The following is a 13,326-nucleotide window of genomic DNA, read 5'->3' on the forward strand; positions in this document are numbered from 1 at the left end:
TGTCAAATTAGGGTAGAATATATGCACATTATTACGTAAATGAACACATAGAAATGATCTAAGCATTGGTCACAACAGACAACACTGGTGCAATTACTGGTTTATCTGTGACATAATCCAATATCAGTCTGATAATGTAATATTATCTGATACAATCTGTCAACCATATCAGTCAGGATCTTGCGGAAAAAGCCATGTACTGTACAAACTGTACAAACAAATTTACATTTTTTAAATAAATCAAAGGTACAATCATTCACATAATAAGACCATATTTCCTTTCATACGACTGTGTGCAGTCTCCAGCTGTGAGCATGCACTCATACTTGCCACAGAAGTTGGTTAGTGTTCTTCCGGTCATGCACTTGCATGCAAATCCAGCTGGTGCCCACCAAATAGCTTACATGCATGTAAATGAGTTTGCTGAGTGGTGGTAGAGCATGTCGTGTAATCACATGCTTTTATGCAAAACCAGGTTCACCAGAAGTTCAGCCAACTTTTTGGTTCACCAGCAAAAACACCCAAAAGAAAAAAAGATGAGTGCATGAGAAAGACCTACATTAAATCTGAAAACTTGTGCCAAATTGAAATCCGATCAGCCTGCAGTCACTAAACAGGAAATAAGAACTCATGCAAATACCAGAGACAAGCTCAAAAAGAGGAATTGGATTGGTGTTTTTCCAAAAAAGGAAATCTGGACACACATCACATTTTGATAGGTATAAATGCAGCCATATGTGTCTTAGTGCAGTGCAGGCTCAGAATTGTGTGGTACCAGTCTGCTCTCCCATGCTGTTCCCCATCAATCCACTGCTTAGCATGGCCATGGGAGGGACATATTCCATTACCTGCTCCAGCAGCACTATCAGCGTCCCATTCCCAGGATAAAATGGACCAGGCGTCCCCTGCCAGGAGACATGCTCACACAAGCAGGCGGCTGGTGGGCTGAGTGAATCTTCATGGCGGTGGGTGAGCTGGTGATGGTCAGCATAAAGTACCGGAAAGAAGGTACACTAAGTAATCACCTGTGGGATTTTGAGGGCCAGGTGGCCGCGTATGTTGTTATTTGAGGAAATTAAAGCAATTTCCGAGAAAAGGTGGAAGGTTTTTGAAAAGCTGGTCGTTGCATACTTTTGTCACATTAACCACATGGTAGTGTGAGAACAGAGGGTTTCTCCAAACAAACAAAAAATGTGAAGTCCTTGTACCTGTGTGTTTGTTCATGTAAATCCATCTGAAGCCAGTTGGTGTTCATGAATCCCAGATCCACCCACCACAGTGTTGGCATCATACATGTCCATTGAAGACGAATCAACAGGGCACAGTGTGAGTCTGCTGAAACTGGCAAGGTTTTAAACCCATCCTGATCTTATAATTAGTCTGATTATCCAAACAGCTGTCTGCTGGCGCTTCCTCTCACTTTAATGCACACACACACTAACACACACAGATACCGCTACATATGTGAGCGCCGATGGGTGCCCTCAGAGCAGGGAGTGATAAATATTGTCAGTTCAGCTCTGATGACAGTGCTTCAAGCTCTGACTGACTGTCAGCACACACGGCCTCCATGCTGGATATTTCCTGAAAGAGAGGAAAGTTTTCAAACTTTTTTTTTATTTTGAAGACAGCACTGCCATGATACTGCTGAAGTCCTTGTATTCCTTTTGAGTGTTTTATATTTGTGTTCGCAGCAGTTATGTCCATCACAATGACCTTGTGGGCTTGTTTTTGAGTCAGTTTTCAAATCTTAACTTCTCCTGAGCTCTGTGTGCCTGAATGAAATGTCCACAAATGTAGCTTTTTTGTTGGTAACTTCCAGTGAGATCTGCTCAATTGCTGAAGCCAACTGCTCCATGTTATAACATTATGCATTCAGTGTCCTTTCTAAATTCAGTAACTGTTGCAGGGCTTCACTAGAGTAGAGAGAGCTCAGAAAAAAGTACACAGTTTTTAATCTCTACCAGCTTAGTTGACTTTTGCAAATTTGTTATCAGATTTTCACTCAGCAGGATTCAAATGTATTTTTTTCTGGCTCCATTTCTGTTTGATTCATGATTGAGTTTTTAAGCACATTGAGAAGAGCAGAATTATTTATTAAACCGTTGTCTGATGAGAGACAAGTGATACGTTTTTTTTGCATAATAAGGGAATACGATATGTCTTTATTATTTATTCTACAAACTGGAAATTAACAAATCATTCAGTCTTGGTAGGAATGGTGAATATTTAGAAATAAGCTGTTGGTGGGGCTTACACTCCAGCTACATGTCTTAACACCGTTTCATAGGAAAGTGGAAATATTCAAGCCAAAGTGGAAAATGAGATCCTAACACGACTCGATTCAGGTGTGAAAACACCGGAAATCACATTTTGTTGACCTTGTGGTTTCTTCATGAAATCTGTTTTAATTGCATTTTTTTGCCACATTTTTTTCTCCTGTGTAAAAACAACTTTAACCTCAACCAGGCACAACAATTGTCCTGCAGCAATTCCAATCAGGTTTTTTTTTTTTCCACAGAAATTGAAAATGTGCAAAATACATGAAGAAGGATAAAAGGAAAGCAAGTTTTTTAGGTATGCAACAAAAGTCAACAGAGTAGAAACAGTAATGGCCCTGATGTTTAGAACCACTATATCTTTAAAGGTGTGAGCTGCTCCAGCTCAGCTTCACCTGACTGATGTTGCGGTGATACTCAGCTCTTCTCTGTTAGCTTCACTGGTTTGTTCCAGGGTACGAGGCAGTTAGCTGTTATAGCATCTATATATCCCCCCGAGGAACCAGCTGCTCTCTTGTTTTCTGCTTCTCCACAGGCTGTTCTTTCTCTTCTTTTGGCCTCCTAGGGGAATTTACATGACACCTGCTGAGCTAAATGGTGGATTCTCTTCATGTGCAGAGCAACACAGATTTCCATTCACCCATCTGTTTAGGAAACACTTATAATGGCTGCGTGTTCCTCTATGAACATCATAGGAAAACTCCCCAAACTGCAGGGATGAGTCGCTTCATCTCATTCTATCATGTCTCTCATGCACAGCATCATTTATTTTTTCCATTCCTCAAGGTCAAAGTGGAAATAATAACTGAATAATGAGGATAAATGCATGAGTCGTCCTTACCTGTGGGATTACTTTCATGCCCTGATGATTGGCTCATGCATCAGCAAGTGGACTTTTCATGTGGTACCCTCATCCCAACAGCTTTTTACATTATCCTTTTTTTCTATCCCCTCCCCTCCCCTCCCCTCCACACTTTCTCCGTCACACACATTTCCCCCTCGGCATCATCACATTTCAGCCACGTCATGATAGTGCTGCTCTCACACGACTGATGAGGAACAACCTCAAGAGAGAAACGAGAGAAGAGCATCACATCTGTTCAAATGACCTCCTTCACCCTTATGCGCCTCACTGAGTCCAGACTAGTGGAGCTGCTGCAAGAATTGGACTCTCTTGCACTGCTGTATGAGCACACACACACACACACACACACACACACACACGCAGAATCTATTTTTGGACGCATGGCCAAATATTGGGCCATAGTGAAGAGAGCTGCAGTCACCATGCAGCGTGTGCTCTAACTGCTACTCATTGCCAGTGAAAGGAACCCTGTTCTGGCTTTTTACTTATTCATTTAATAGTCATACGAGGTCACAATGACACAAGAATAGTTATTGAATTGTGAAGCCATCAACAGAAAATCAACATTTTGGAAAAAATTGGATTTAATCTGATCGATTTGGGAGAACACCCTAAACCGAGAGGCTGTGAGGATTCAGGTTTGAGAGATTTATTCAGACAGGAAAATGACATGAAGCGCGAGATGGACAGATCCATGACAGGGAAAAGAGAGAGAAGATTGGCGATGCTTGTCAATCAAACATGCCAGTGAAATCTGAATTATGAATATTTTGAGATCACAGTGACTTTAACAGGAAAGCCTTATGTGTTTGTATCTAAAAATCTGGCAGTTTTGAAAAGTTGTGACTTTTTTTTTTAAACAACTAAAACTTGGAAAGCGTTGGATCGAGAAGCTTGATAGCATAGCCACGCCAAAGATGGACATAACAACAGTCCCCTAAAAGTGAAGGGTAGGTGTGACATGCGGTGTAAAAAGCCCTTTGAGTAGTCAGAAGATTAGAAAAGCGCTATACAAGCTCATGTCCATTTACCATTCCCTTTATGACATCACAAAGGGAAGTAACCCCTCTTCCCTTGTGGGCAACACTCCCACAACTATGTGTTTCTCTTCTTCCCTCTCACAAAAAATAGGGCATGGAATGACAAAAGCCAGAGCCACATCCCCTTCCAGAGAGGGGGCGTGGTCAGACACAGCTCATTTGCATATTTAAAGCTACAGACACAGAAACAGCCTGTTCTGAGCAGGGCTGAAATAGAGGGGTTTATAGGCATGATAAAACACAGGATCAGAGTGGATTTTTAACTTCACAAACTTAAGAGATATGTTATGGGAAGCTCTAAGACTTACTTAAACTTGTTGAAAAGGAGGATAATATGTGACCTTTAAAATGGGATATACAAACTTACTCGACACTCAACCAATAAATTCTGCTTGACCTTTTGGCAGATTGCAATGTAGGTCTTCTTTTTCTATTTAAATTCTGAAATACAATGTGTATATGGACTTACATGTAAAATATATTTTTGCCTAGACATGAGACTAATACGCTTGTGTTGATTAGAGTTTTCGCATTGGACTTAAATCAGTGCCAAACTGCTGCATAGAACTGGATTTATTTATAGAGAGTCTTTGTTTTATAGCTCTGTAACCTGATATAACACCTGTAAAATTTGACATTGTTCAGATCCATTTGTGTGTCCTTGCCTTGAAAGCCAAGCTCACAAATGTTTAATATGTAGATGTCACTAAAAAACCTAGGGGCGGGAAGAGAAGAAGAAGATTAGAAGAGAGATTGCACCACTGGAGTATGCAACAAATTGGGACTGAGAGAAAAAAAAAAACCTAATTAGTCAGGATATCTGTTCTGCTGGAGATAGACAGCAGTGTTTGGCACGTAGATGATGAGTATCACCATGTGGTTGTTGACGGTGGTGGAAGGTCAGATCCAGGCCATGTGGAAGCTATAAGCCGATGAGGGGAGGGGTCTTGTAATGTGACGGCGGGGATGGCTTTTAATCTCAGAGAGTCATATAAAACAGATGCAGTGCACTTTGCTGCAGATGGGGGGCGTAGTTACACCTGAGAATCTGGAGGGATCCAATAGGAAAAAAGGGATTCTCAGTGCTTTTGGTCCCTGCTGCCTGAGCCGCGCTCCAACGCTGGCTCTGCCGCTCTCTCTCTCTCTTTCTCTTGCACACACACACACACACACTTCTCCCCTTCTTCCCCTTTCCTCTTTTCCCGCTCTCTCTCTCTCGCTCTCTCTCTCTCTCTCTCACACACAAACACACACACTCCCTCCTTCCTTGCCTCCCTGTCTCTCAGTCACTCATTTCTCCTGCGCTCTCCTGTTTCATCTCTCCTCCGTGGAGTGTAAAGGAGAGGTGATTCAGAACCCGGACTGGCTGACAGAGTTGGGGACCTGAGGGACAGTACGGATCGGGACCGGAGTGTGGAATTCTCCCCGCGGAAAAGATCCAGCTCAAGATTTCCTCCTGCGGAGATTTATTTTTTCATTTGCATCACAAAAAAAAAAACCTGTGGGGGAAAAAAAAAAAGAGGACTCTGACACTATACCGGCTGCACGACCGCTGCCTGCACAAGAGGTGCCATTGAGTGTGTTAATCTGTGTGTGTGTGTGTGAGAGAGTCTTAAATCTGCTCACCTTTTCAGTATGCACATTCATCCTTTTCTCATGCAAATGTAAATCGGCCGCTCCACGTCTCTGACAGGGGACGCAGACGGAGCCGGTATCTGTGATTCAGGTTTGCACGATTACAACGCGGCGCTCCGTGAATTAGTTCAGCTCTGATGGATAAGTGTATGCGTTAGTGTGTGTGTGTGTGTGTGTGTGTGTGTGACAGGAAAAACACAATCCTTTAAATAATAGATCCCTGGATACGGCATAAAACTTCCAAACTGGGTTATTTCTGAATTAATGTTCTGCTCATCGTGTTCCTAACAACCTTGTGTCTTGCATGCATCTTTTCCGCACATGTGTGTTGCATGCTGACATGTGTGGTATTCGGCGTATCATGCCTGGATGTCACTGCCTCGGGATCACACAGAAGGGGGGGGGGGGGGTAGAGGAGGAAGAAGAGGAGGGGGAAGGTGGGGGTTGCTTAATGCAATCTGGCACGGTGCCAAGTTGCTGCTTTAAAAAGAGGATGTTGAAGGTTAGGCGAGTGATGTCTCCTCAGCCTCTCTCTGCTGCTCCACTCCCATGCAGAGACGGTTATGACGAGTGCGTTGGTTGAAGAAGCGGCAGCATGAGGAATCCCTTAAGTAACGTCAGACGACTGCTACCCCCCCCCCCTCCCCTTCTCCTTCACCTCCTCTTCTTCTTCTTCATCCTCTCATCCGTCCTATCCTGCATCCTCCATTTGAAATGTGTGGCAGAGTAGATAGATGGAGTATTTGTTGGGAGGGGAGGGGAGGGGAGGGGGGGGGGTGCTGGAGAACTGGAGTTGATGCTTGTTTTAGCCCGCTCCTCCCATTTCTTCTACCCCATGGGATTTGCCCTTGCCTTTCCATCCCCTACCTCCATTTCTCTGTCGCGTCCTCCATCAGTTTTTTTTTTTTTTTTTTAAAACCTCTGTCCTGCTGAGCAAGCGAGATTTACTGGTTCTAAAGTGGGAGTCAAACCACAGAACTGGGACTACTGGAGAGATGTGATGTAAGGGTTGGGGGGGGGGGGGGAGCTAGCCCCCAGCTAGCCCCCAGGGAGAGTCAACGGGTGATTTATATGTAGACATTTCTCCACACGTGTTCGGCCGCCGCTCCAATTAACACCTCCACCAATCCGTGGCCGCACTTGACAGGTTGCTGAGTCCTACAGAGGGCAGAGTGTGTTCATTAGCGTCGGGCTGTGTGTTTGTTCGTGCCGATTTAGCGAATTCAAATATTTTTGCTGTGTTCTTCAGTGATTTCTGGGTCATTTGTCGCTGCAGTGTGTTCTTGGAAGTTTGGTAATTGCGAAAACAAACACAGTGAGTCAGGCTATTTTTTTTTTGTTTCTCTGTAATTCACACATCCAGCCTGCCCCCATTTCAACACAAGGCCTGACTTGTTTCGCTTTTTTTTTTTCCCCCCCCTCGAGCAATTTCTTTACGTCTTCACACAGCCTTTCCTGTCAGAGTGATTGATGTGATGGAGGAGGTCTGATTCTGATTGCTCACTCCTGTCCCTCGTTTTCCTCCAGGGGGCGTGATAGACAAGGACCTGCGCCACTACCTCAACCTGCGCTTCCAGAAGGGCTCGGTGGACCACGAGCTGCAGCAGATCATCCGGGACAACCTCTACCTCCGCACCGTCCCCTGTGAGTTTCCTCGACTGTTCTCTTCCCTTTAAGTACACCCTTGTCACCTCTGCTTCGAGTACTGACATTTGAGTAGGCCACGGACTCTCCGGGGTCCCAAAAGACCTCAGGTTGACTGTGTGGAGATGTGTTTGTGGTGATTTTAACAAAGTAGTGGAACTAAATAGATGACTTTCATAGTATTCTAAGACTTGGAAGAGACTGATTCAAAGAAAGAATAGTCAAGAGTAAATCAATAGATGATTCAATATTACCATTAACTTAGCCCCTTGTATGGTCCATGCTCCACTAACACTAGACACTACATTTCCCATAATGCAACTCAATAAATTGCTTTCAACATCAACAGTATGACTTGTGGACCGCCCTTTCAAAAAACCCTTTACGTTGGTTCCTGTCTAAGTCTTTCATTTGTCCTTCCGATGTTCTCTGTTTCAAAATCTATCTTTAAAACATTAAATTTTTATTTTTGGCTGACATGGTTCATTTTTGTAAAAGCATCATTTCTCTAAAGTTGACAAATCAACCGTGACTTGAGGCCAAGTCTTTTACTCATCTGGATGAGAAATCCTGAAGTGCTCATGAAGATGGAAAGTTTGAACAATTGCCCTGTGCAGACTGAATCTGCTGCTAAGTACTGTCTGATATGTCTGAAAGCTCAGTGAGCTATGACGTATTCTACAAAATCATTTGTATCAATTTACCACAAACTCATTGAAGCACAGCAAACCTGAGATCAAGTAGTTCTCCTGCAGATGAGCACTGGTTGCCTTCTTCTGCTGCAGGGAAAAAAAGTTGCTATATGTTGTGACTACTGGCTGTATATAAATATGGACAGCGTGTCTATGTCTCCTTCCGTTGTATAAAAGGGAAGCCAAAAGACCCCTGTAACAGATGTTGACATATTGCGGCGCTAATGTTATTTGGAACCAAGACATAAGAGGAAGGGAGCTGCATGATGGAACAGCCAAATTGACAGATAATTAAAGGACACATTAAACTTACCAATAAAACATAAAATATCCCGCAGGTCAAAGTTTGACCCATCTGTTACCATGGAGAAGGCAAGGTTTATGACCTGTACTGCTGCCAGTCAACAGGGGGAGCTCTAAATATTTTGGATTCACTCCTGTGCTGTTTTTTTCATGTCCGTCTTAATATACAGTCTATGACCTCACAGCAGCAGGATACCAACATAAGCACAGAAAGTGGGGTCACGGGGGGGGGGTCAATGACCTCCCATAGAGGTGTACCTGACCCTTCTTCTTCATTCTCAGTGACCTGTTGGATTCAAATTGCATTTGTAAGTGCAGTTACCTGCTGAGAAATATGTATGTGATGAGATACCCTCCTTCCCTTGCTGCCGTTGGCTTCACCACTAAACTCCTATCTGTTTGTCGTGCTCATCAAATAGCTGCCGAAGTGTCGGTTCGATTCTTTAAATTGAAGTGGTGACTGCAGGCCTCTGTAATTAGCCACATTTTATTGCATCACAAGAGAGTCACAGCCGAGCGTCTAAATGTGATGTTTACAATCAAAGATAAGATTCAGAAGGTTGTAAGTGTGGATACTTGGTTCTCAAAGTCAACACACTTATCTGGGTCTTAAGGCTGTATGTGTGTGTGTTTGTGTGGCTTTGATTTTCTGATGTAAAATCCATGTTCTCCTGATTCCAATTTGCCATGCGTCTGCTGAACATCGCCGTCAGTCAGTGAGCTGTGATTTTAAAGGTGTCTCTGTGTTCACTAGCTCTTATCTGTGCATAGTGTTTGAGTGCTAGCTCTGCATTAGCCTCGCTGTGTCATTAGGCCCAGCTGTCTGGTGGCCAACTCTCCCCTGAATCCTTAATGGAGGTGCTTTCTTCATGGCCAGGAGCAGGCAGATTTTTACTGGAGGCCCCCCCTCCCCTCGCCCCTCCTTCTCAGCCTCCCTCCCTGCACAGAATACAACAGCAGCTATTTGTTTGCAACGGGGACGTAATTTTCTCTGATAACCACTCACAGAGGCGGCTAGCCGGTGAGGCATCGGAGATACAGGGAGAGGTGAACAAGTAAAGAGCGAGAACAAATGGGCCAACAAATAGAAGAAGAGGAATACAAAAGGGAAATGGAGGGAAAGGGGGGGGGAGACATGATGGGAGGACACGGGCTATGATAACCATGTGGGTAAATGGACTGCAGATAAACCATTGCACAGAAAGAGAGAGTAAAGGGAGGTTAATTTGTGCATTAATGTAGCAGCAACAATGGGCCTCAGTGCTGCTCGGAGGCAGAGGCATGACTGAGCTGGGCTGTTTGTATCTGAACTCATGAATGGATCAATGCATGCTGGGTAAACATATGAACAATTTTAGAAATAGAAAACATGCATTTTGTTCCCTTTTCAACCACATTTTATCTATGTTTGCTCTTCTTCCTTCACTTTATGGAGTCCATGTTGGATTATCTAACATACTTGTGCATCCACTTTGACCTGGCCTCTTTAAATAAAAGGTCAAATGAAACAAACAAAAATGGTAACTTGACATTTACCTCAGGGACAAACTGGTAGTTTGATGGATAGATAGAATGGCAGCTTATACCACACCTGATTAGATGGAGTGAAACCAAGCTGATGGTGAGGGACACTGACTGAAAAAATAAACCAAATAGAGCTGTAGATGTTGAAGCCTTGAAACCCATTTCACCAAAGCCAATATACTATTCATGGACAGGAGTTGGGCTCACTGAATACAACATCCAAGCTGCGTAGATATAGTCAGTAAAAATGGTATCATCATCAGGATCTCTTCCATGAGAAATTACATTAATGACACAACATTTTTGGAATAACGCTACCTGAACTTCTTCAATATGATACTAGTAGAAATCAAATGATATCGATGCCTGTTTTAATACCATTTAACAAACAAATTTAGAAGTTTTAGGATTTTAATCTGATTTTGTACCCAATTTTGTTCTTGATGTACATCTAGGATGAGTTAAAATCTATATCTAGATATCTTATCTTGTAAGGAAAAGTGCATGTTAATGTAAGGTATGGAAGAACACAGAACATGTGGACTCTGCGCATCAACATGTTACACATGAGAGAAAACGATTGGCCTCAGTGGTCTCCGGGCAGTTTAAATCAAATTAGACCTTAATGTCTTCGGTGTATTGTTTCAACAAGTCCTCTAAAACAATACACTATAGGATATAATTAGATCAAATCCAAAATATTGGATTTTTGAGGCTGACACAGATATGAACAATACTGGAGGTAGGAGGGGAGGGGGGAGCTGAGGGATTTGTTTTGGTCTGAAAATCTGCTCCTAGAAAACCTAAAAGTTTTCGTTAAAGGTTTGGTGCGTGGAGGTGGAAGAGGCTCAGTGGAGGGAGGGGTAAGCCCTCGTCTTTGATAAGAGAGCGACCACATGTGGAGATTACCAGACTCTGAGCTCTGAACTTTGATTAAGACTTGATCTCATCCAGGTGTGATTGCAGACCCAACCTCTTCAAAGGTTATCTCACTAAAAAAAAATCAGATGTCATTATCCATGTGGTGTATTCAGATAAAGATCATATGTTAATACCGGGTGTTAAAAGAGCCACATATGGACAAATCTGGGCGCAAAAGAAGAAAAACACTCATAAACGGATGTCTGAAGAAGTCTTCAATAAGTGATGAATCAAAAACGTGAGCCTTCAGGGTCGATACAGCCAGTAGAATTATAAGTTATAGATCTGGAATGGTTCATCACAGCAATTTAAACACAACCTCTGAGTGGTAGAGGAGAGACATATTTCAGTGGAGGGATGGAGGCTGACTGGCAGACAGTAGCAGACTCACTGCCACACATACCAATCGAGGATCTTGGATCTCGGACGGGGCAGCTAAGGCCGTGCCAGCTCTTAGACAAATTGCCTGGTTGAAATCCAAGGTCAGAGCGTTAATAGCCTGAGCCCATGTGAAATCAGGCCTATCGTCTGGTAATCCACACAGATTTGATGGGGGAGATAGAGAGCGGAGAGGAATGAGGGGTGTAGGCGAGCCTTTGTGCCTAAGTGGTCTATACAGATTGAGCACGGTTGAATTATTTAGGTAAAATTGAAATGGAAAATGACGGCAATTAGGTATATCGATTTTTATAATTTGACTTTCACACAGTTTAAAGCAGACTTGTGTGTGCTTTCATTTGGAGCCTTCATAGCCTTAAGACAAATATTTTAATGATCTAATATCTGAGGGTTTAGCATGCATTCATTTTGTGACAATTTTTAGAGTAAATTAACTTCACTTTTCAGCAAGTTATATAATAGATATAAACCAGCACATCAAAGGTGTTCCCATGTTATAAAACCTTAAGGTCGTCAAGTTTGAATATTTCTTGTATTCCTTGTAATTTACTTTTTTTTTGGTGGTATTTTTCTTGGTTGCACTTGGTTGCCCTCCTCTTTGTCTTTCATATTGGCTGTTCTTCCTTCACACACACGCGTCTTCACATTGTTCTGAGTTCTCCCTCGACACAGTAAAGCACTTAGCCAAGAGTGGTGTGCTGTGTCTGTCTCAGTGTGTGAATGACGGAGCTCATGATTAAGGGGTGAACCGCAGGTAAAAAGGTGAAATGAGTGTCTCGCTTACGTTTTCTCTGAACCCTCTCAAAGCGACGCGACAATGCACACAGCTGTAGTCAGACGCCTGTCAGAAACAGATCCCCTTTTTGCTGCTTAGTGCTCAGCGTTTGCTTTTATTGTAGATGTGAAATGTATGTGTTTATATCAAGGTGGTCCAACAAAACAAAAAGGTTCCGAGTTCATACTGCCATTTGGCTGCTGCCTTTTTCTGAGTTAAGATTTCAAGCTGTCCTTGGCCGGTGAAGGTTTTCTTCCAGCAGTTCAAAGACACGGGGCGGCTGTGGCTCGGTAGGTAGAGTCGGTTGTCTCCTAACTGGAAGGTCGGGGGTTCAATCCCCTGCTTCTACAGCTACATCTCTGATCTGTCCTTGGGCAAGACACTTAACCCCAAGTTGCTCCTGCTGCTTCATCTGTTGCAAAGTTACTTCTGATGGTCACTTTACAGCCTAGCAGCATGTATAGGCAGCCTCAGCCGTCAGTGGAATGCACACAACCATTGACTGAATAAATCCTAAGATGATCCACAGTCTGTTTCACGACGTCATCATTGAACATTCACTACAGAAACAACCCCTACCTAACAGGGTCTTTATTGATTTCTGCCAAAAAGCAGTGTCAGACATCCCCTTAGGGACCCTACACAAATGCTCAACCCAAGTCACATTATTCTCCCAAGTCAGTGTACAATGACATTTGTCTTGAAGCTTTTATTGTATTTATTTCTACATTTGAAATACTGAGTCCCTGGTTGAGAATGCATGTACTAAACTATTGAGATTTTTTTTTTTTTTTATGAACTGAAGATGAATGAGTCGATGAAAGTCATTTCAGACAAAGCTTGACTATGACTAATAGGGTATGAAAAATGACCTAAAAGAAATGATTGGGGCTACTTGATATAAGTGGTATGAATTGAATCGTGCAGTGAAGTTTTCAATCAGGACGTGAATGAAAAGCTGAAAGTTAATTCAACCACATCGATGGCAATGAAATGTAAACAGACAAACTCTGTGCATCATTGCCCTAAATGGTCGAATGCAGCTCTGAACATGAACCATACGGCAATATCTTTAAGGGTTGCCAAAATACATTTTCCTGTATGGTGTATCAGTGTATTGCCCAAGCATTATAGCAACACATTCACCCCACACCATGATGCTTTTGGCTCCGCGTGTAAACAGCTTGGCTGCCATGTTAAAAGCAGCAAAGTGGTTTTGATAACAGAAAAGAGAGCCTTAAACAGAAGC

The 13,326-nt window shown here is 42.9% G+C and overlaps 1 protein-coding gene across 9 annotated transcripts in view; it reads left to right on the plus strand.

Annotated features, from left to right (window-relative positions):
• magi2a (membrane associated guanylate kinase, WW and PDZ domain containing 2a) overlaps positions 1-13,326 on the plus strand; it is a 201,032-nt gene that overhangs the window by 49,338 nt on the left and 138,368 nt on the right. For 8 of the 9 annotated variants that reach the window (XR_009665982.1, XM_061029315.1, XM_061029316.1 and 5 more), the window contains exon 2: positions 7,347-7,463. Coding sequence is in view for 7 of the 9 variants with exons in the window: in XM_061029315.1 (XP_060885298.1) it covers positions 7,347-7,463 (117 nt within the window). In the remaining 2 variants the exon portion in view is untranslated. Of the gene's footprint in view, positions 1-5,295; positions 5,752-7,346; positions 7,464-13,326 lie in introns of those variants that run through there. The other variant, XM_061029320.1, reaches the window with a different exon arrangement.

This window comes from Labrus mixtus, chromosome 22 (genome assembly GCF_963584025.1).
Source record: "Labrus mixtus chromosome 22, fLabMix1.1, whole genome shotgun sequence".
NCBI classification, from domain to species: domain Eukaryota; kingdom Metazoa; phylum Chordata; class Actinopteri; order Labriformes; family Labridae; genus Labrus; species Labrus mixtus.